The sequence below is a fragment of the Schistocerca nitens genome, chromosome 1 (genome assembly GCF_023898315.1).
Source record: "Schistocerca nitens isolate TAMUIC-IGC-003100 chromosome 1, iqSchNite1.1, whole genome shotgun sequence".
NCBI classification, from domain to species: Eukaryota; Metazoa; Arthropoda; class Insecta; order Orthoptera; family Acrididae; genus Schistocerca; species Schistocerca nitens.
The window spans coordinates 38,140,622-38,162,877 of record NC_064614.1 but is presented as its reverse complement, the minus strand read 5'-3'; the positions used below and the strand labels follow the sequence as shown (position 1 = coordinate 38,162,877).

The window sequence follows — 22,256 nt, the reverse complement described above, 5'->3', positions numbered from 1 at the left end:
TCCTGTAACCCGGAAGGTGTACACGATCAAAGGCAGAGCCACGTGTGAAAGCACCCACGTGATTTACCAACTGACCTGCCTACACTGTGATGCATTCTATGTGGGAATGACCAGCAACAAACTGTCCATTCGCATGAATGGACACAGGCAGACAGTGTTTGTTGGTAATGAGGACCACCCTGTGGCTAAACATGCCTTGGTGCACAGCCAGCACATCTTGGCACAGTGTTACACCGTCCGGGTTATCTGGATACTTCCCACCAACACCAACCTATCCGAACTCCGGAGATGGGAACTTGCCCTTCAGTATATCCTCTCTTCTCGTTATCCGCCAGGCCTCAATCTCCGCTAATTTCTAGTTGCCGCCACTCATACCTCACCTGTCTCTCAACAACTTCTTTGCCTCTACTCTTCCACCTCGACTGACATCTCTGCCCAAACTCTTTGTCTTTAAATATGTCTGCTTGTGCCTGTATGTGTGGATGGATATGAGTGTGTGTGCGAGTGTATACCTGTCCTTTTTTCCCCCTAAGGTAAGTCTTTCCGCTCCCGGGATTGGAATGACTCCTTACCCTCTCCCTTAAAACCCACATCCTTTCGTCTTTCCCTCTCCTTCCCTCTTTCCTGATGAGGCAACAGTTTGTTGCGAAAGCTTGAATTTTGTGTGTATATTTGTGGTTGTTTGTGTGTCTATCGACCTGCCAGCGCTTTTTTTTGGTAAGTCTCATCATCTTTCTTTTTAGATATATTTTTTCCACGTGGAATGTTTCCCTCTGTTATATTCATATCATTAATTTGAACCCAACAATGACGTTTGTTATTGTGACTGTTACATTTCGAAGTCTTTTCGGTCGTCTTATTTCCTCCTTCTGTTTTTGCCAGTAGTTTCCCTTTGTATTCACCTTCTCCTTTTTACCGTAATCCACTATACAATTTTATCCCGCCGATATATACTCAACAATACGTAATAATACGTAACCCACTTCCAAACCATAACCAAAAAATTTTTTCTTCCGCTACTGCTATAAAATCCACCGTTTCTAGTTCACAAACAGTTCCTTTCAGCTATTAAACAACCTTTTCGGCTAATTTTAATGACTTTTGCTTTATTTCGATTTCCGTTTTTTCACATCACCGATCATTTTTAGCCGCTTCCCACAGGTTTTAACGTTATTATTTCTCCACCAGACAATTGTTAGCCTCATTTCCATAATCTGCCACCACCATACCACTACTTTTAATACATCCTCACGTAGTTTTTTCGAAATTTTCCCGAATTTCTCCACCCTTTAACGTGTTTTGGCGGCAACACAACCACCTAACCTTTATGCACATCGTTTTCTACCTACACTATTTCACCACAGGATCAACATAACCCAGCTCCAACCAACCCCTTTTCGCCTCTTTTCACACCAGATCTCCATTTGCTTTCTACTTCACCTTTTTCTCTCCCCACATATTTTTATATTCATTTTCATTTCAGCCTCACGTTACACTTTCGACCTTCTAGTACCATGTCACCCGCACAACACCCCCACAACGACCCCATTAAGTTTTATTTACATTCCCTCCGCAGACATGCCTTCGCCCTAGCCAGATTACGCTCCCATATTCTATTTTCTCAGGCTTGTCTGACATTTGGCATTACCCCCAAAGGCCTCACACTTAAAGTTCCCATCTCTGGCTGCAACCCTTCCTTCCATCAGTCCCTATACCAGTTCCAAACTGAACAATCCATTGCCCTCACCCACCTAATCCTTCACCTACACATCAACTCAGCCAATGAACACACCCGTCAACTCCTATCCTTAATAAAAGTCCTTAATCTTTCCTCTCCCTTATCCACACCGGCTGTTCAGAGCATCCTCCTACAGGCCGACCGTAAATTAGAACAGCATGCCACCCTCCACCTCAAAAAACTATCCAATCTCCTGGTTTCCCACCTCCGGAAAGGCAACTCACTCACCCTTCACAACCATTCCAGCAAACCTCAACCACCTCTCATTGCACACAAACCCAGTCTCTCCCATCTACTCAATCTCCCACTTCCAGCTCCACTCCCTCCAAAACCTCAAAATTCCTTTCAACACAATCTGGAAACACAACACCCTAATTCAGTAGTTAACCTTTCCTCCAAACCTCTCTCCCAATCCGAAACCTCTGTCCTATCCAAAGGCTTCACCTTCAGCCCCACTCCCAGATTCAACCAAACAGCCCTCGTCAAAGATTTACTGTCCTACACCCGTACTCTCTGCTGGAAATATCACTTTGCCACGAAGAAAAATGATCCTAATCCTACTCCTAATGATCCAACTCCCCAAGACACCATCCAAATTGAACCCTGCCTGGAACAGTTCCGTCCTCCGTCACAGCGGGACCCACCTCCTCTTCCTCAAAATCACCCTCTCCAAACCTTCCAGGAATTTCTGACTTCCAGCCTTGCATCTCAATCCTTCTTAAAAAACCTTAATCCTACACCCAACATCACCACTGCTGAAGCCCAGGCTATCCGTGATCTGAAGGCTGACCGATCCATCGTCATTCTTCCGGCGGACAAGGGTTCCACGACCGTGGTACTTGATCGTCGGGAGTATGTGGCTGAGGGACTGCGTCAGCTTTCAGACAACACCACATACAAAGTTTGCCAAGGTAACCCCATTCCCGATGTCCAGGCGGAGCTTCAAGGAATCCTCAGAACCTTAGGCCCCCTGCAAAACCTTTCACCTGACTCCATCAACCTCCTGACCCCACCGACACCCCGCACCCCAACCTTCTACCTTCTTCCTAAAATCCACAAACCCAATCATCCCGGCCGCCCCATTGTAGCTGGTTACCAAACCCCCACAGAACGTATCTCTGCCTACGTAGATCAACACCTTCAACCCATTACATGCAGTCTCCCATCCTTCATCAAAGACACCAACCACTTCCTTGAACGCCTGGAATCCTTACCCAATCTGTTACCCCCGGAAACCATCCTTGTAACCATTGATGCCACTTCCTTATACACAAATATTCCGCACGTCCAGGGCCTCGCTGCGATGGAGCATTTCCTTTCACGCCGATCACCTGCCACCCTACCTAAAACATCTTTCCTCATTACCTTAGCCAGCTTCATCCTGACCCACAACTTCTTCACTTTTGAAGGCCAGACATACCAACAATTAAAGGGAACAGCCATGGGTACCAGGATGGCCCCCTCGTATGCCAACCTATTCATGGGTCGCTTAGAGGAAGCCTTCTTGGTTACCCAGGTCTGCCAACCCAAAGTTTGGTACAGATTTATTGATGACATCTTCATGATCTGGACTCACAGTGAAGAAGAACTCCAGAATTTCCTCTCCAACCTCAACTCCTTTGGTTCCATCAGATTCACCTGGTCCTACTCCAAATCCCATGCCACTTTCCTTGACGTTGACCTCCACCTGTCCAATGGCCAACTTCACACGTCTGTCCACATCAAACCCACCAACAAGCAACAGTACCTCCATTATGACAGCTGCCACCCATTCCACATCAAACGGTCCCTTCCCTACAGCCTAGGTCTTCGTGGCAAACGAATCTGCTCCAGTCCGGAATCCCTGAAACATTACACCAACAACCTGACAACAGCTTTCGCATCCCGCAACTACCCTCCCGGCCTGGTACAGAAGCAAATAACCAGAGCCACTTCCTCATCCCCTCAAACCCAGAATCCCCCACAGAAGAACCACAAAAGTGCCCCACTTGTGACAGGATACTTTCCGGGACTGGACCAGACTCTGAATGTGGCTCTCCAGCAGGGATACGACTTCCTCAAATCCTGCCCTGAAATGAGATCCATCCTTCATGAAATCCTCCCCACTCCGCCAAGAGTGTCTTTCCGCCGTCCACCTAACCTTCTTAACCTGTTAGTTCATCCCTATGAAATCCCCAAACCACCTTCCCTACCCTCTGGCTCCTATCCTTGTAACCGCCCCCGGTGCAAAACCTGTCCCATGCACCCTCCCACCACCACCTACTCCAGTCCTGTAACCCGGAAGGTGTACACGATCAAAGGCAGAGCCACGTGTGAAAGCACCCACGTGATTTACCAACTGACCTGCCTACACTGTGATGCATTCTATGTGGGAATGACCAGCAACAAACTGTCCATTCGCATGAATGGACACAGGCAGACAGTGTTTGTTGGTAATGAGGACCACCCTGTGGCTAAACATGCCTTGGTGCACAGCCAGCACATCTTGGCACAGTGTTACACCGTCCGGGTTATCTGGATACTTCCCACCAACACCAACCTATCCGAACTCCGGAGATGGGAACTTGCCCTTCAGTATATCCTCTCTTCTCGTTATCCGCCAGGCCTCAATCTCCGCTAATTTCTAGTTGCCGCCACTCATACCTCACCTGTCTCTCAACAACTTCTTTGTCTCTACTCTTCCACCTCGACTGACATCTCTGCCCAAACTCTTTGTCTTTAAATATGTCTGCTTGTGCCTGTATGTGTGGATGGATATGAGTGTGTGTGCGAGTGTATACCTGTCCTTTTTTCCCCCTAAGGTAAGTCTTTCCGCTCCCGGGATTGGAATGACTCCTTACCCTCTCCCTTAAAACCCACATCCTTTCGTCTTTCCCTCTCCTTCCCTCTTTCCTGATGAGGCAACAGTTTGTTGCGAAAGCTTGAATTTTGTGTGTATATTTGTGGTTGTTTGTGTGTCTATCGACCTGCCAGCGCTTTTTTTTGGTAAGTCTCATCATCTTTCTTTATATATATATATATATATATATATATATAAAACAAAGAATCTGTAACTTACCAAACGAACGCATTGGTACGTTGATACAGACAACAACAAACACACACACACACACAAATTTCAAGCTTTAGCATCCCACGGTTGCTTCATCAGGAAAGAGGAAAGGAGAGGGAAAGACGAAAGGATGTGGGTTTTAAGGGAGAGGGTAAGGAGTCATTCCAATCCCGGGAGCGGAAAGACTTACTTTGGCGGGAAGAAGGGACAGGTAAACACTTGTTGCATAGAGCGCCATAAGTATCGATATTTGTTCAGTGCGTAAGTGTGCTATCTTTGAGGAGAGGTCTTTGGGCAGGATGTTGGACGCAAACGGCAGTTAGCCTCCGTACTTGTATCTGTGTAGAAGCTAAGTGTGAATAAATCTGTAACTGAGAGAATTCTAGTTGTTTACCTACAGCTATTCCTTTATTCCCTCACTGGCAACCCCGTTTTTTGTGTAATACACGTCCGAGTTACCGCCCGAAGGTTATTTACGCGCCTACCGCGTCGGGTTTCTCCGCGATCGCGAGGGCCTTTGTTCAGCTCCAGACAGTGGCCTTTCAGCACTCACCACCGCCCGGATTTCAGCAACATCTCTCCAGTACTCCTGCCGTTGTAGTGGACATGCCGCAAGAATCTTCGGAATCCTTCAGCCAGAACATGCAGTGGAATTCATTGAGTGCCGCCAGTTTCTTCCAACCGCCAACGGTCGTGGACTCTGGCTTTGTTAGCCTAGACCTTCCCACGTGTTCTCCACAGAGTAGTGGTTGGAACATTCCTACTCCTGTGTCGAACGCACAATTCAATACAGTTTGTGGTGTCGAGCGAGGTTTTGCTACTTTAGAAAATCCAGTAGTAAATTCAAACTCGAATCAGTTCCCGCCACGTGTGTATCCTTCCGCGCCAGCTAGTCAACAGGTGTTCAATGCCACACAGCAAATATCACACAGAGTGTGCATCCTAGTGGACGTGTGTGGGATCCTTGTGTTGCTTCTAATCATGTCAACAATTATGTGCTGGACAGTAATTACTCCGACATCTACAACCAGCCCCACCACTCATGGTCGAGTGAATACTGTGTGCATAACGGACATTCACCGGCGTACTTAAGTACTTGTGGCTTCTCTCGGAGCTACCATGTCAATGAGAATGCACATTTTGACTACGATCCTCACACCGTTCGAGCGTCTGTCGCTTCTCAGCCGCCCCCCCTCCCCCCGGCGTCAAGTGAATTTCGCGATTCCCGCATTACGGGACACCAATAATTCGGACTCGCTATCTTCTGCATGCTCTACTTCCGTCCAAAGTAATAGGCGCACCTCCGCAGTGACTGCAGTGCCGAATCTGTCGAAACTACCAGACTTCAAACCCGCTCACCCGGAGTTCTGGTTTAACCTGGTTGAGCAAACATTCAGTGTCTGTGCTTTGGACGACGACACACGCGTCGATTTAATTTATGATCTGGTCAAAGCACCCCCCCCCCCTCCCCCTAGCAGGGAAGTATGCTGTGGCGAAACAGACGATACTGGAGTGCATCTCTAAAACCAGGAGAGAAAATGTGTGACAGCTCATCTACGAAGAGCGTCTCGGCGACAGGTCTCCGTCCCAGCTGTGGCGGTGCATCCGTCCTCTCGTCGATGACCAAGTTATGCCTGATGACACGCTCGCAGAAATCTGGTCTGAAAAGCTGCCTTTGCCTGTCCAGACTGCAGTCTCTGCGTATGAAGATAGGCCAGTAAATGAACGTTTACGCGCCGCTGACAGAGCATACTCCGCCAGGCAACGTGAGCTCCGTGCACTGCATTCTGGACGTGACCGCACTAAGACGCTTTCTGACGCCACACCCTTGTCTGGTGGTGCTAATAACAAGTTTGTTAAAGTTTTCGCCCTGCCTGCACCTTCAACTACCCGCAACGACAGTGCATCGGCCTCTGTGGAAGACTCTGGGGCACATACTCCGTCACCTAGCAACTACCCACAGGAGCACAGGCCCACCCAATGTTACTGTTTCTTCCACGCGAGATTCGGGGAGCAAGCTCGCAAATGCCAGTCACCGTGTTCTTACCCAAACTCCAACCGCAGGTAGGCTACGGTGCCACCACCTGCGATGTAAAGAACGGGCACCATCCCACGTTGCACTCCGTTTCGGACAACAACAGTAAGTGTGGTCGAGTCTGTGTTCGCGATTTACGATCAGGTGTACGTTTTCTGGTAGACACTGGCCCAGACGTCTCTTTGCTGCCGGTTCACCTAGCAACCAATAAAGTGCAACCACACAAAACAGTACTTCGTGCAGTGAACTTGTCTACCCTACAGTGTTCGGGTTCCACTTTGTATACAGTGCAAGCTGGAGTGGACGTTTCTAGTGTCAACAATTGAAGAACCTATTCTCGGAATTGATTTCCTCAAGCACTATCAGTTGTCACTAGATTTTGTGCAAAATACCGTGTTTTTACCCCCCCCCCCCCCTCCCCCTCCTAACAAACATATTCCTTTCGCCCCGCTGAGTGACAGTTCGGCTAACACCAAACATGTGTGCTGTGCTAAGAAGTGTGTAAACCTATCCTTCGAGCTGCAATCTTGGACAAACAAGTGGCTAGTGGAGTGTGCCAAGTCTTCGAAGTTGCGGATGGAACGTATGGAAATGCTGCTGCATCTCCACAACATACACCACGAGTTGGCCTCCACACAACAACGCCTCGCGGCACTACAAGGAGACGACTCGTCGGCTACAGACAAGGTCAGTCCGTGCCAATCTGGTGTTCCTGTGCCCGTGCACGTTAACGACAATGTTGTGAACTCTGTAAACTGTGTCAGCACCCCCTTTTGTAATGATAGTGTATGCCTGAGTGCTCATGCTCCTTGCGTTCCAAATGGTCAATTAACTTCCCAAACTCGTGGCAATGAACTACGACCATGTGCTGTTCGGCCACGCCCACTCGTGCCTACAGCACTAGTAGCGGCACGGCCCGCTACCAAGAACCAGTGTACCAACCTCGCCCATGTTAACACGTGTGCGGCCTTTACGCAGCCTACGAGCGGTTGGCACACCTGTACTTCCGTGCCCTCAGCGCCACAGCTTTGCCCGTCCGCCACTGCCTGCTCCGCTTCACAGACATCTGACTGTCGTGCCGCGCCACGTATTGCAGTAGTCACTAATGGCACAGTTCATCGGTTACGTCTAACCGATGGGCCGCCCATATCGCAATGCCCACGCTGCCTCAAGCTGGAATTTATGAAAATTGCAAAAGAACAATTAGATGATCTATTACAAATGGGAATAATTGAACCTTCTTCTGGTTGCTGGGATAGTCCTATCCTTTTTGACCAAAAGAAGGATGGTACTTGGCGTATGGTCGGAGACTATAGGCATTTAAATGCCCGCACCATCATTGAAAAATATCTGGTCCCACACATTGCGGACTTCAATCATGCACTCGCAGGTGCAAAGTACTTCTCTGTTTTGGACTGTAAGCACGCATTTCATCAGATTCCTTCTGCGGTGCAGGCTCCTCTCACAGATGCTCTCGCTGGCCCACAAACTTCTGGCACCCGCCAAGTCCCATGGACACGAGACATGGACAAGGCATTTAACGAAATCAAACAGCTGTTGGCCTTCGCTGTCACTATTGCTCACCCACGTGCAGACGACACAATTTTTATCACTACTGACGCTAGTGACAATGCTATTGGCACAGTACTGAGTCAGACATACAATGATGTCACGAACCCCCTGCAGTTTTTCTCAAAAAAGCTAAACAACGCGCAGTAGAAATACTCAGCATTCGACAGAGAATTACTTGCAGTTTATGAGGCCATAAGACACTTCACAACTGATGTTGAGGGACGAGATTTCTATGTGCTCACTGATCACAAGCCGTTGGTTGCTGCCATAAAAAATCCTGCAGCTGATCCGCCCCCACGACGCTTTTGTCACATCGATTACATCTTGCAATTTACAAATGACATTCGCTACATCCGTTGAGCGGACAATGTGGTTGCTGATTTTCTCTCGCGTGTCGGTGCTGTCACAACCTTAATTGACTTAACGGACCTACCTCGGTTGCAATCGGCAGACCCTGATACCATGCAGTTAATTTCGGACCACAGCTCCTCTCTCCAACTGGTATGCTCTTCTTTCCCTGGCATATCTGACTTAGTGTGGTGTGATGAATCTACTGGTACGTTGCGGCCATTCATTCCTAAGCCCCTTCTATACCAGGTCTTTGACAAATTACACACATTAGCACACCCCGGTGTCAAAGCTTCCACCCGTCTGGTAGCTGAACGGTTTGTCCGGAGAGACATGCGCCGCGACTGTCAGTCTTGGGCCAGGGCATGCATGTTGTGTCAACAGAACAATGTTTCCAGGCACACTTCCCCACCCCTTGGCTGTTTTGCCCAACCGCCAGGCCGGTTTCACCATGTTCATGTCAACCTCGTAGGCCCTCCGCCCCCCTCCGAGGGTTTCCGTTACTTGTTTACAGCTATTGACAGGATGACTCAGTGGGCTGAGGCTGTGCCTATTTTGAACATTACCTCTTAGACAGTAAGTCGAGCATTCTTAGATTCGTGGATCTCTAGATTTGGCTCACCTGTTTACCTCACCACTGACCAGCGGCGACAATTTGAGTCTTCAGTTTTCTCTGACTTATGTAAAATGTGTGGTATTGTCAAAATTCATACTTCTGCATACCACCCCCAAAGCAATGGGCTTGTCAAGCGATGGCATTGTACCTTAAAGTCTGCCCTGCGTTGCCATGACTCACTATGGACAGAGGCACTGCCCTTTGTGCTTCTTGGCCTTCGTGCGACTTTCAAGGAAGACCTCAAGGGTTCTGTAGCCGAGTTTGTGTATGGCCAACCTCTGGTTTTGCCTGGAGAATTAGTCACTCCCACCCCACTTCCACGGCCCTCTGAACTCCCTTCACTTCTCGAGCGGGTGCGTTTGCACTGCAGCAAAATTCAGCCGCCACCTCCGGCTGCTCATACACCTCTGCGCGTGTACATACCGCCCACGCTAGACTCTTGTGAGTACGTGTTTCTCAGAGACGACTCAATCGAAGCCCCGCTTCAGTCACCCTACACAGGTCCTTACAAGGTCGTCAAACGCTCTGAGAATAACATGGATCTCCTCATAAAAGACTCTGTAACCACGGTCTCACTCAACCGAGTGAAACCAGCTTTCATTGAGCCTCAGGTGAACCTCCCTGATTCTGCCCCTATTTCTCCCACTCCTGCTTTGAGCGGCCATCCATCTTCCCACACCGTGCATTTGGGTATTGATTCTCCACAGCGTGCTTCTCTGCCGAGCACTGCTCCTTCTCCGCGTTCATCTAATTCGAGTGGCCAATCTTTTCGGGGCTTCACTCCTCACAGCCCTCGCAGTCGAACTGCCAACCACTCGGATTCTACCATTGTGTTACCATCTTCGTGTGACAGCTCTTTGTCACGCCGTTCAATCCACGCTGGCTCCTCATTGCCTTCAGTCACGCTCCCTCGTCTGTCAGCTGATCGCCCGAGGTTGTCTCCTGCGCAGTCCAGTGCACCTGCCACCCCCCTCTTAGCAGATGCTTCCCCCTGCCATGGCTTTCCCACACCTCCCTGCCTCCCTACCATTGCTCGTACAGGTGCCATCCAAGAATTCACAACACATGTGCACCCTGATGACATACATAAATTATCTGTTGTCGTAGATGGTGATACGGTGTGTGTGGTACTCACGTGTGACAATACTGAGGGCTGAAGTGCAGAATCTCGTGTGGTGTGCTGCTTTAAATTGAGCAGAAGTGCTGCGTGTGGCAATTTGCGTGCCTTTTTTAGGCCTTCTGGCAAGGTGATTCTCCATCTGCCGGCTGACGAAGTGCTACACCTCCACTCCAGGACGGGACGTCGTCTTCAGCCGCCAGCGTCGCTTGCTGACTTAGCCATCGGCCTACCGGGTTCCATCACCTCCCGGTCTCCTACCAGTCGACCGCTTCCACCTGACTCAGAAGAACTGTACGTTACCCTCCTAACTTTCCCCCCCACGCCGCCCCACCCCCCATTCACAGGGACGTACTCCATACTGTGCGGGGAGGGGGGGGGGAGGCGTGTGGCATAGAGCGCCATAAATATTGATATTTGTTCAGTGTGTAAGTGTGCTATCTTTGAGGAGAGGTCTTTGGGCAGGATGTTGTACGCTAACGGCAGTTAGCCTCTGGACTTGTATCTGTGTAGAAGCTAAGTGTAAATAAATCTGTATCTGAGAGAATTCTAGTTGTTTACCTGCAACTATTCCTTTATTCCCTCACACTCGCACACACACACATATCCATCCGCACATATACACACAGAAGCAGACATATTTAACTCTTTGTCTTTGTCTTTAAATATGTCTGCTTGTGTCCGTATATGTGTGGATGGATATGTGTGTGTGTGCGAGTGTATACCTGTCCTTTCTTCCCCCTAAGGTAAGTCTTTCCGCTCCCGGGATTGGAATGACTCCTTACCCTCTCCCTTAAAACCCACATCCTTTCGTCTTTCCCTCTCCTTCCCCTCTTTTCTGATGAGGCAACAGTTTGTTGCGAAAGCTTGAATTTTGTGTGTATGTTTGTGTTTGTTTGTGTGTCTGTCGACCTGCCAGCACTTTCATTTGGTAAGTCACATCATCTTTGTTTATATATATATATATATATATATATATATATATATATATATATATATATATATATATATATATATATATATATATATATATATATATATATATATATAACAGAGGGAAACATTCCACGTGGAAAAATATATCTAAAAAGAAAGATGATGAGACTTACCAAACAAAAGCGCTGGCAGGTCGATAGACACACAAACAAACACAAATATACACACAAAATTCAAGCTTTCGCAACAAACTGTTGCCTCATCAGGAAAGAGGGGAAGGAGAGGGAAAGACAAAAGGATGTGGGTTTTAAGGGAGAGGATAAGGAGTCATTCCAATCCCGGGAGCGGAAAGACTTACCTTAGGGGGAAAAAAGGACAGGTATACACTCGCACACACACCCATATCCATCCACACATACAGACACAAGCAGACATATTTAAAGACAAAGAGTTTGGGCAGAGATGTCAGTCGAGGTGGAAGAGTAGAGGCAAAGAAGTTGTTGAAAGACAGGTGAGGTATGAGTGGCGGCAACTTGAAATTAGCGGAGATTGAGGCCTGGCGGATAACGAGAAGAGAGGATATACTGAAGGGCAAGTTCCCATCTCCGGAGTTCGGATAGGTTGGTGTTGGTGGGAAGTATCCAGATAACCCGGACGGTGTAACACTGTGCCAAGATGTGCTGGCTGTGCACCAAGGCATGTTTAGCCACAGGGTGATCCTCATTACCAACAAACACTGTCTGCCTGTGTCCATTCATGCGAATGGACAGTTTGTTGCTGGTCATTCCCACATAGAATGCATCACAGTGTAGGCAGGTCAGTTGGTAAATCACGTGGGAGCTTTCACACGTGGCTCTGCCTTTGATCGTGTACACCTTCCGGGTTACAGGACTGGAGTAGGTGGTGGTGGGAGGGTGCATGGGACAGGTTTTGCACCGGGGGCGGTTACAAGGATAGGAGCCAGAGGGTAGGGAAGGTGGTTTGGGGATTTCATAGGGATGAACTAACAGGTTACGAAGGTTAGGTGGACGGCGGAAAGACACTCTTGGCGGAGTGGGGAGGATTTCATGAAGGATGGATCTCATTTCAGGGCAGGATTTGAGGAAGTCGTATCCCTGCTGGAGAGCCACATTCAGAGTCTGGTCCAGTCCCGGAAAGTATCCTGTCACAAGTGGGGCACTTTTGTGGTTCTTCTGTGGGGGATTCTGGGTTTGAGGGGATGAGGAAGTGGCTCTGGTTATTTGCTTCTGTACCAGGCCGGGGGTAGTTGCGGGATGCGAAAGCTGTCGTCAGGTTGTTGGTGTAATGTTTCAGGGATTCCAGACTGGAGCAGATTCGTTTGCCACGAAGACCTAGGCTGTAGGGAAGGGACCGTTTGATGTGGAATGGGTGGCAGCTGTCATATTGGAGGTACTGTTGCTTGTTGGTGGGTTTGATGTGGACGGACGTGTGAAGTTGGCCATTGGACAGGTGGAGGTCAACGTCAAGGAAAGTGGCATGGGATTTGGAGTAGGACCAGGTGAATCTGTTGGTACAGAAGCAAATAACCAGAGCCACTTCCTCATCTCCTCAAACCCAGAATCCCCCACAGAAGAACCACAAAAGTGCCCCACTTGTGACAGGATACTTTCCGGGACTGGACCAGACTCTGAATGTGGCTCTCCAGCAGGGATACGACTTCCTCAAATCCTGCCCTGAAATGAGATCCATCCTTCATGAAATCCTCCCCACTCCGCCAAGAGTGTCTTTCCGCCGTCCACCTAACCTTCGTAACCTGTTAGTTCATCCCTATGAAATCCCCAAACCACCTTCCCTACCCTCTGGCTCCTATCCTTGTAACCGCCCCCGGTGCAAAACCTGTCCCATGCACCCTCCCACCACCACCTACTCCAGTCCTGTAACCCGGAAGGTGTACACGATCAAAGGCAGAGCCACGTGTGAAAGCTCCCACGTGATTTACCAACTGACCTGCCTACACTGTGATGCATTCTATGTGGGAATGACCAGCAACAAACTGTCCATTCGCATGAATGGACACAGGCAGACAGTGTTTGTTGGTAATGAGGATCACCCTGTGGCTAAACATGCCTTGGTGCACAGCCAGCACATCTTGGCACAGTGTTACACCGTCCGGGTTATCTGGATACTTCCCACCAACACCAACCTATCCGAACTCCGGAGATGGGAACTTGCCCTTTAGTATATCCTCTCTTCTCGTTATCCGCCAGGCCTCAATCTCCGCTAATTTCAAGTTGCCGCCACTCATACCTCACCTGTCTTTCAACAACTTCTTTGCCTCTACTCTTCCACCTCGACTGACATCTCTGCCCAAACTCTTTGTCTTTAAATATGTCTGCTTGTGTCTGTATGTGTGGATGGATATGGGTGTGTGTGCGAGTGTATACCTGTCCTTTTTTCCCCCTAAGGTAAGTCTTTCCGCTCCCGGGATTGGAATGACTCCTTATCCTCTCCCTTAAAACCCACATCCTTTTGTCTTTCCCTCTCCTTCCCCTCTTTCCTGATGAGGCAACAGTTTGTTGCGAAAGCTTGAATTTTGTGTGTATATTTGTGTTTGTTTGTGTGTCTATCGACCTGCCAGCGCTTTTGTTTGGTAAGTCTCATCATCTTTCTTTTTATATATATATATATATATATATATATATATATATATATATATATATATATATATATATATATATATATATTGGTACAGGAAGATGTAGACATCCCAAGAATGGGGCGTTATAGTGGAGAGAAGAGGCCCATTGACTACCGTATTTACTCGAATCTAAGCCGCACTTTTTTCCCGTTTTTGTAATCCAAAAAACCGCCTGCGGCTTAGAATTGAGTGCAAAGGAAGCGGAAGTTCGGAAAAATGTTGGTAGGTGCCGCCACAACTAACTTCTGCCGTCGAATACATGTAGCGCTGCACAGGCATGATTTGTAGGCACAAAGATAAATACTGGCGCCAAAACTTCTGCATCAGTAAATAAATTAAAAAAAAAAAAAAGAAAGGTGGGAGACGAGCTTTTTTTCTCCGACCCGAGTTTCGACCACTGCATTTGCTGCTATATTTAAATCCTGTCTGCCTAATAAACTACGAAACTAGAGTGAGACAACAGCAAACACGGAAGAATATACGTATCATGTCATGTTTATATTTGTATTCTTCTTATGCCTAATAGTGATACAGTCAGAAATGAAGCACGGCAACTGACTAGATTTTTAAATCTAAGATGACTAATTTCTGTGCAGAATTTGATGTACTAAAAAAGCGGCCACAAAGATTTTCAAACGGAGAAAAATTTTCTCCTAACTCTCGTTCAGAACATGTTCTATCATACGCACTCTATTATTTGGTTCTTGTTGATCATTATCAAAGAAAGCAGCAGTGTAAGTAACAACAAATATCAGTCTCTTGCCATTGTTTCACTAATGAGACGATTCCTCTCTCTTTTTTAAAAAAAAATTTTAAGTGGCGGTAGCGCGCACAAAAGCAAGCCATGCCGCGAGCGGCGACAGGCCGTAAACACGCACTATCAGAATGCGACAAACAATGCATGACAGTACAGTAATGCATTTTCAGCTTAGAGTGACGTAAACACCTATAACAAAGAAAACGGCACTTATCAGATCAAAGCAAAATAAGTAATCGATTCAAATCAGACGAAGCACGTCAAAAAGGAAGGGTATCCGTATAAATACGTACGGAGCGCCTGACGCATAGCAATGGCTACCTGGTAAAGCTTAACTGCTAAGCTTACGACTCGAACCGAACTACTGTAGCTGTATCGTCATTCATTCGACCTAAATTGTGTCTCATATTACAATGTACCAACTTTGTTTCGATTTGGAGGTGCGGCCTAAAACTTTTCTCTCTCCCTGAATTTCGAATCTCAAATTTCAGGTGCGGCTTACATTCGAGAATTTTTTTTTCCTTTATTTCGAGTCTCATTTTTCAGGTGCGGCTTAGATTCGAGTGCGGCTTAGATTCGAGTAAATACGGTATGTATATTGACTGGTTTGGGGTTGTTTAAGGGAACTTTTTAGTCACTGATTGGTATAATGGAGCCATTACTGCAACATAATTCTGATAAGAATCATGCTTTGTCTCCTAGGCTGCGACTTCTTTTTACTGCTATGTAGCTGGGGCTCTCGGTAATATCCATCATACCATTGCTGGAAAGGCTTTTAGCAGAGTAATAAGCACTTTAATTGCCTTAATGACATGCTATGTGCCCATGCCATGGAACTAAGAAAATGTGTCAAGGAACAAAAGAGAATTCTGAATGTCATTGGAACCATAGATTGTGTACATATGCCCACATTTTGTCCTTCTCAAGTAGAAGCAGAACTATGTAGAAATTACAAGATTTTCTTTTCTGTCAGTACAAAAATCACCTGTGCTGCTAATATGAAGATTTTGAATGTGGTAAGCTGTTGGCTGGGTTCCTTGCATGATGAATGCATGTGGGACAATAGTAGAATTACTGCAGAATTTGAAAGTGGACAATATGATGGGTAGCTTGTTGGACAGAGTAGATATATTGTCTCCACAAATCTTAAGAGTCCTGTATTGTGACACCACATAGGAACTGAAGGGTGCTACAACAGAGCCAATATTGCTACCAGATGTGTAATAGTTCGTAAATCCTGTTTTGGAAGAAACATTTCCAAATTCCTACTAAGACAATGTGATATAAACAAGAAAAGTGTAGGAATGTTATTGTGGCTGCTGGAGTTCTGCAAAACTTTGGAATAGAAGTTGGAGATGTGTTTCACCCTGATGCTGCGGAGGTGCATGACATCAGTCAATATGCATTTCAGCCAGAGGCAGATGCCATAGGCTGAGCTGTCAGAAAGTCTGTTGTATTTAATTATTTTAATTAAAATTGTACCTAATTTTCTAGTAAAACGGCAATTTAGTGCAAAAACTTTTCCTTCCTAACTGAATAAATAAGGCACTGGATTGTCATTACTGCAGTGAAATGTGACCCATTTTATTTATGTATAATTTTGTAGTTATCTTTCACTCTATCTCTCTCTTTCTTTCCTTTTTTCTTTCAATTATGGATTAAAATTTTCATTTTGTTTCTTATTTGAGTACACAATGTTGTACATTAAAGATGTTTAGATTATTTCTAAGAAAAACAAAATGTCTGCTTTTATAATTTTGCTAATACAAATTAAATATTAGAATGGGGTAACTGGAAAAAATAGGTGTATTGTGCAGACATAATGAACACATATATTATGTTATGTGAAAAACAAAAACATATTAACTGTTGGAAAAAATATCAAGCAAACAAAGTATGTTTTATATATGTAAAACACATTCATACTTATCACAAAAACCCAGATTTCTCAAACACTTTGCCTGAAGAACCAGAACCTGACGTTTGCTCCATTGAATTCCTCCACTTATTCAGAAACTTCTGTTCTAAGGCTGTGCTCCCATGTTTTCAATACACATATATTATTTTCCTATCTTGGACAATTATTTTCCTATCTTGGACAGTGTGAAGCAATGAAGCTCAAACTGTGTCAAGAAATCGCCCTGTACTGAAAAAACAGATTAGTTATTTCTAAGAAGTCAATCAACACCAACAAAAGTACTAGATACCATAGTTTTCATAATGATTTTGAATGAAAACATGAGGTACACAATACTGCAAAAAACATGCTATGGGATCATGAAGTCCTGGAAACAATTGTAGTCATAAACAGAAACTCTTAGAACTATCATAGAAAAGTTTATGAATTTGTAAGTGCAGTAATGCCAACATGAGTTCCTGAATCTTTATTTTATTTTCTTCTTATTAGTTGCTTATACATTGGTGTTCTATTGCAGGGAATAATAGAGCTCTCAAGAAAGATTGTAGAAGCTGGAGCCAGAGTGGACAAGACTGACCATAATGGCAGAACACCACTACATGATGCGGCAAGGGCAGGAAATTATAAGGTATAAAATTATAAAATTCTGATGCTCTGCAATATTGAACTAAGAGGTAGGTTTCAACCAGACACAGACTTATGAGTCTCCTGTATGTTAAATATTTGTTGTTGGGATGGCAGTAGACAGCCAGATATTTCCCAAATGAAATTGTCTTTGGTATACTCTCTGGTGCCATTAATAACCAGACTTCCTAATCAATTGTTTACATTTAGCTGTAATTTAACATAGGTACACTTTTCCTTCATGATCACACTTATACTCCCTTAGGAGGATTATACCAAATTATAGAAATGACCTACAGCTTTTTTTCCCCTCCGCTGCCATCATGAACAGTGATATAGTAATTTTGTGCAGTTTGGTCTAAGAGTCATTCATTGATGTAACACATCTCTGTGATGTGAAGTTGGGGTGAAATCTGTACTCTGATTTAGCCATCCAATTGGATTGGAAGTCAGTCTGTTGAAATATTAATTTGTTTTATGTAGACAGATTTTGTTGTATTCAAAAACAAATGTGGAGCTTTAAATTATTACTGTAGCAGGAGTAACAGACAAGTACTAAATATTGATTGAGAGGCTTCTATAATTATGGATCAAGAAAGTGAAATCCAGTGAACCAAGATCCAGTTGGAAAATATGTCCTTAAATAGGGTTTCTCTCACCACATTTCATAATAGAGTCAATGGACTCATTGAGCACTTGTTGCAATGGTTAGGCAGGCCATTTTTTGGGAGAAGTGTGGTTCAAATACCTGTTCATCCATAAAAAAAATATAGTTTTCTCATTGTTTTCCTAGTTAATGATAAATGGTTTCTTTCAGATGGCACAGATAACTGGACAAGTATTGTGGTTCACTGTAATCAGCAACAAAATTTCAGCTTCTCAGTACAGGGTTTATGCAGTGCATACAGGCTATGGAGAAGTGCAAATACCTCTCAATTAAAAACATAAATACCAGCATCACATCCAGGTGTTAATGAAAAATGTGTTACGGTGGTCTCAAAAATAGACTGTACATAAATTATATGCAAGTTCACTTAATCAACAGTATGTCTTTTGGTTATAGTTCCATAATTCAGTCGTATCTCACTGCGTAAATCACTAGCTGAAAATGTCATGGCCAGAGTGACCAAACTGGGAGGGTGATAAGCATTGCTTTTTAGTCCATACCCTGTTGTAACTGAACATTTATCTTTTACACTGCACAGCCACTTCTTATGTAAGGATCCACTCCACAGTCAATGTGGTGCTCATCTGATTGTGGCTCACTTTTCTACTGGACTGCTCTAATGGCCACTTTGTGGTGAAACCATAAACCGTGCTGCCATTCTACCTTGGATGCTAGCATATGACCCCAAATCAGATGATGTGGTTTTACATTTTACCTGTGAAAGCGATTTCTACTCCTCTCTGTGATACAGGGCACCTAGCCTCATAGGCCGCTTGAGGGATTGGAGTGGTATCCCATCATCTGCTCTGAACCACAGGGCCCTTTGCTAGCCTTGCTCGGTGGTCCAGACTGGCTCCCACCCTTCCTGCCATTTTAATTCTTCTTATCCTTTTACATCTGCCATTGGTTTACTGTCTCATTGTTGTTGTTCCATTTCCTGAGAGTTCAACCCATTGCTAATTTTTGTGTGGTTACGGAGCGTGTGGAAGCACCAGTCCTATGCAAAGGGTTGTGATGCCATGACTAATAATGAGGTATAATTTTTACCTTTCTTTTACTACCTATTACTTCACAGGCATATTTCTGATGATGTAGAATATTTCTCATTTGGTTATATAGTGTATAACATGAAGTGTGACTGTGTTTACTTTGCTCTTTTCTATACGAGTTCAAATAGGCTTATTAAATGTATTGTGTGAAATGGAATGCAGTAGGCAGAAGTGTTGCAAGAACTGTGGAGCGAGAGAGGTATTGATTGTTGTCGAGTCGAACAGTGTGTGGCAGACAGTTGCAGATGGCGCATGAACGTGGCAGTACGAAAGCAAGCATTGTGTGTAGTAATGGTGTGCATTTAACGTGATATTAATACTGAACCTTCATGTGTTAGACATGGTTTGAAATTTGACTTTATGATGGACATCATAAACGGATGTCATATTACTTGAGCAATGTAGGTTTTTGCAGAATGATACTTGTGGCTGTGACAATGCACTTGTGAACAGATAGTATTGTCATCATTTAGAATTGAGTTGTGTTACATAAACTGTGAATTTAATTTTGCTCATTTGCTTGACAACAACATATGACGTATGTTAAAACACTAACTGCCAATACGGAAACGGTGAAATGTATTGCTTCACAAGTGACTGTTTTCACAGGAACATTGTTATCGTGAATCATGAATATTAACAGCAGACGGGCTGTATAACTTTGCAACTGGAAAATTATAGCATGTGGAATGTTAATTTAAACACGATGTGTAGTGCTTCGAGAAGTTCGGGGTAAATTCTAGAAACACTTGGCTCTCCACCGTCTCGAACACCTGACATTTTAATGACAAGGGTGAGAGAGCCTTTTTATTGCACCATCCATGTCTGTGTGTGCAGGAAGGACAGCTGTCATGAGGAGCTAGGAGCTATGTCAGACGGGCAGCCCTGACAAGTGGTTACAAGCAGCGCCTTGGGAGTTATATAAAAAAGTCAAAGAATGTTTGTGTACTGTTCCTTGGTGTGTGGTGTCATGAGGATTGTTACAGAGACAGATGGAGTGTGTATTGTATAGAGACTCTTACTTTATGTCTTGGCTCTGCATGAGGCAGAACATATGTAATTGTATGAGTGTTTAGTAGATTCTACACATTTAAAATGGAACCATTTGACTTTTGTTGTTTGACTCGCAGAAGTCAAGACCCATGTTTATGATTTTGTGAGAAGAGGAATGGTTATTAAACCCTCTCATAAATATTATTGAATGGGGCTCTAGAACTTATATATTTAAGGGAACATGATGAAACTTATTGTATTTCAAGTCGACTACATCGTTAATCGATGAGTACGTCAACGGTAAAGTTTGTATATGTGGTCTTTAGATTACTGAAAATAAGACGATATTATTTTTTGCCACACCTCAAGAAAGCTTTAGAACATGGCAACCAAAGTGACAGGACCTGAGAAAAGCAGGTATTTTATGATGGAAATCAAGATAAGAAGATACTGAGTTGCCATAGCAACTGAGAGTAACAAGTCAAAGAAACTGTTACGCATAATTGGATTCTGCCTAAAAGAAAAAAGGGGTGAAAAAGTTAATAAGCCCCAAACAAAGGAAGACACAGAGAATAGTTCAACTAAGAAGATTTAGTGTGGGGACGTAAGCAGTCCTCACACACATGTCAACCCAGCCGATGTATACACAGTAACCAGCCGACACCGGCGCGATAACCAGCCGCCGTCGCCGTCTTCACCTGCCATTCACCATTGTTGACTTAACATCCACTTTCCGACGCCGATGCCACAACCACCGTTTGATGCTCTTCACCAGTGCCGATTCTACACCTGCTCACCGACGCAGCCTAGACCTCTATGACGGGCGAGCAAAAACCAATAACTGTTTGGTAAAGTTGAAAGAACTGCAGGACAATAAAATGTGGGTGAAGTTATTGTACACAGTATTGTATTTTAGGTTAGATGATTACTAAGTCAAAGAAAAATAGAGAAATGGATAATATTCAGAAAGTTGGAGAAACTACAGAGCCAGCCGTGGCAATCACTGTAACAGAGAAAATGCCAGACTGGACTGAGGTAACAAATTTAATTAAAGCACTAAGTCTTAAATTAGATAACCAGAGACAAGAACTAAATGCTAGATTAGATGACCAAAGTGCTAAGTTGGATGACCAGAAGGCTAATACAGCCACTCTAAGTGATTAGTTAGAAGCACAGAGTGAAGCTTTAAATTCTAAATTTGATGTATTAAATGATAAAGTGGAAAATTTATGATTAGATTTAAAGAATGAATTAGGTAATTCTTTAACGGTCCAAATGAATCAAATGTTTATGGATTTTAGCCAAAAGCAAGATGATCAATTTCAGAAGTTGACCCAGAAACTAGAATGTGATATTGAAGATAAGTGTAACAATATACAGCCTGAATTTAATGAAAAATTAGAATCTTGTGAAAATGTATGTAATGTTATATTTAATTCTGTAAGACAGGAAATGAATATTTTGAAAGAGAACATAGATCAACCTAAGGATGTAATATCAATTAGTCAATCGAAAATTCCAGCTGTTAGGTATACAAGCTGTTACTACACGAGCTGTCAGTTTGTGAGTAAATACTATAGAACAAGATTTCAAAGAAAAAATAGTCGGCTTTGACATTATAAATGTAAGTAGTCTGGCAGAACCCTTTTAACTAATTATAGAACGAGAAATTTCAGAGAGTATAATCTCTGGAAACATTGCAACTGTTCCTTTTTCCAAACCTAATGATACTGACAAGGTTATGGACAAAGAATTCAAACTTGTCCATGACAAAGCAGAAAACAGAATAACTTTACCTAATGTTGTATTACCTCGTAAAGTGGTAATTGTTTTGTTCTGGGGAGACTCACACAAAAATCAATGAGAAGTACTGGTATGCACTTGCTCAAGTGAGGTTAATGTCAGATCGGTGGGATCCGGGCAGAGTTACATCTGTTCTCCAGGGATGTTAACATTCTGTGTTAACGGGCAGAGTAACGACCATCAGTTCCCGAGTTGATTTCGGTGTTGCTTCTGCATTAGTTTTCCTATGCTGAATTCCCTTCAAATCTTCAACTTTTCTGTAATCTATTCATAACTTCTTAAACTATCCTATCATGTTAGTATTTAAGTGACTGAATATGACTGCAAGATAGTGACTAATTTAAGAGAATCACAAATGAACAGTGATCTCTA

At 44.4% G+C, this 22,256-nt stretch overlaps 2 protein-coding genes across 2 annotated transcripts in view; both read left to right on the top strand.

The window, feature by feature from the left end:
- The window catches only part of LOC126240775 (serine/threonine-protein phosphatase 6 regulatory ankyrin repeat subunit C-like), an 881,520-nt gene that overhangs the window by 328,062 nt on the left and 531,202 nt on the right, over positions 1–22,256 (top strand). The gene's annotated exons all lie outside the window — the stretch shown is intronic.
- The window catches only part of LOC126240759 (serine/threonine-protein phosphatase 6 regulatory ankyrin repeat subunit B-like), a 381,053-nt gene that overhangs the window by 251,126 nt on the left and 107,671 nt on the right, over positions 1–22,256 (top strand). Inside the window, exon 14 of the mRNA XM_049947949.1 lies at positions 17,266–17,376. Coding sequence (XP_049803906.1) covers positions 17,266–17,376 — 111 coding nt within the window. The remainder of the gene's footprint in view (positions 1–17,265; positions 17,377–22,256) is intronic.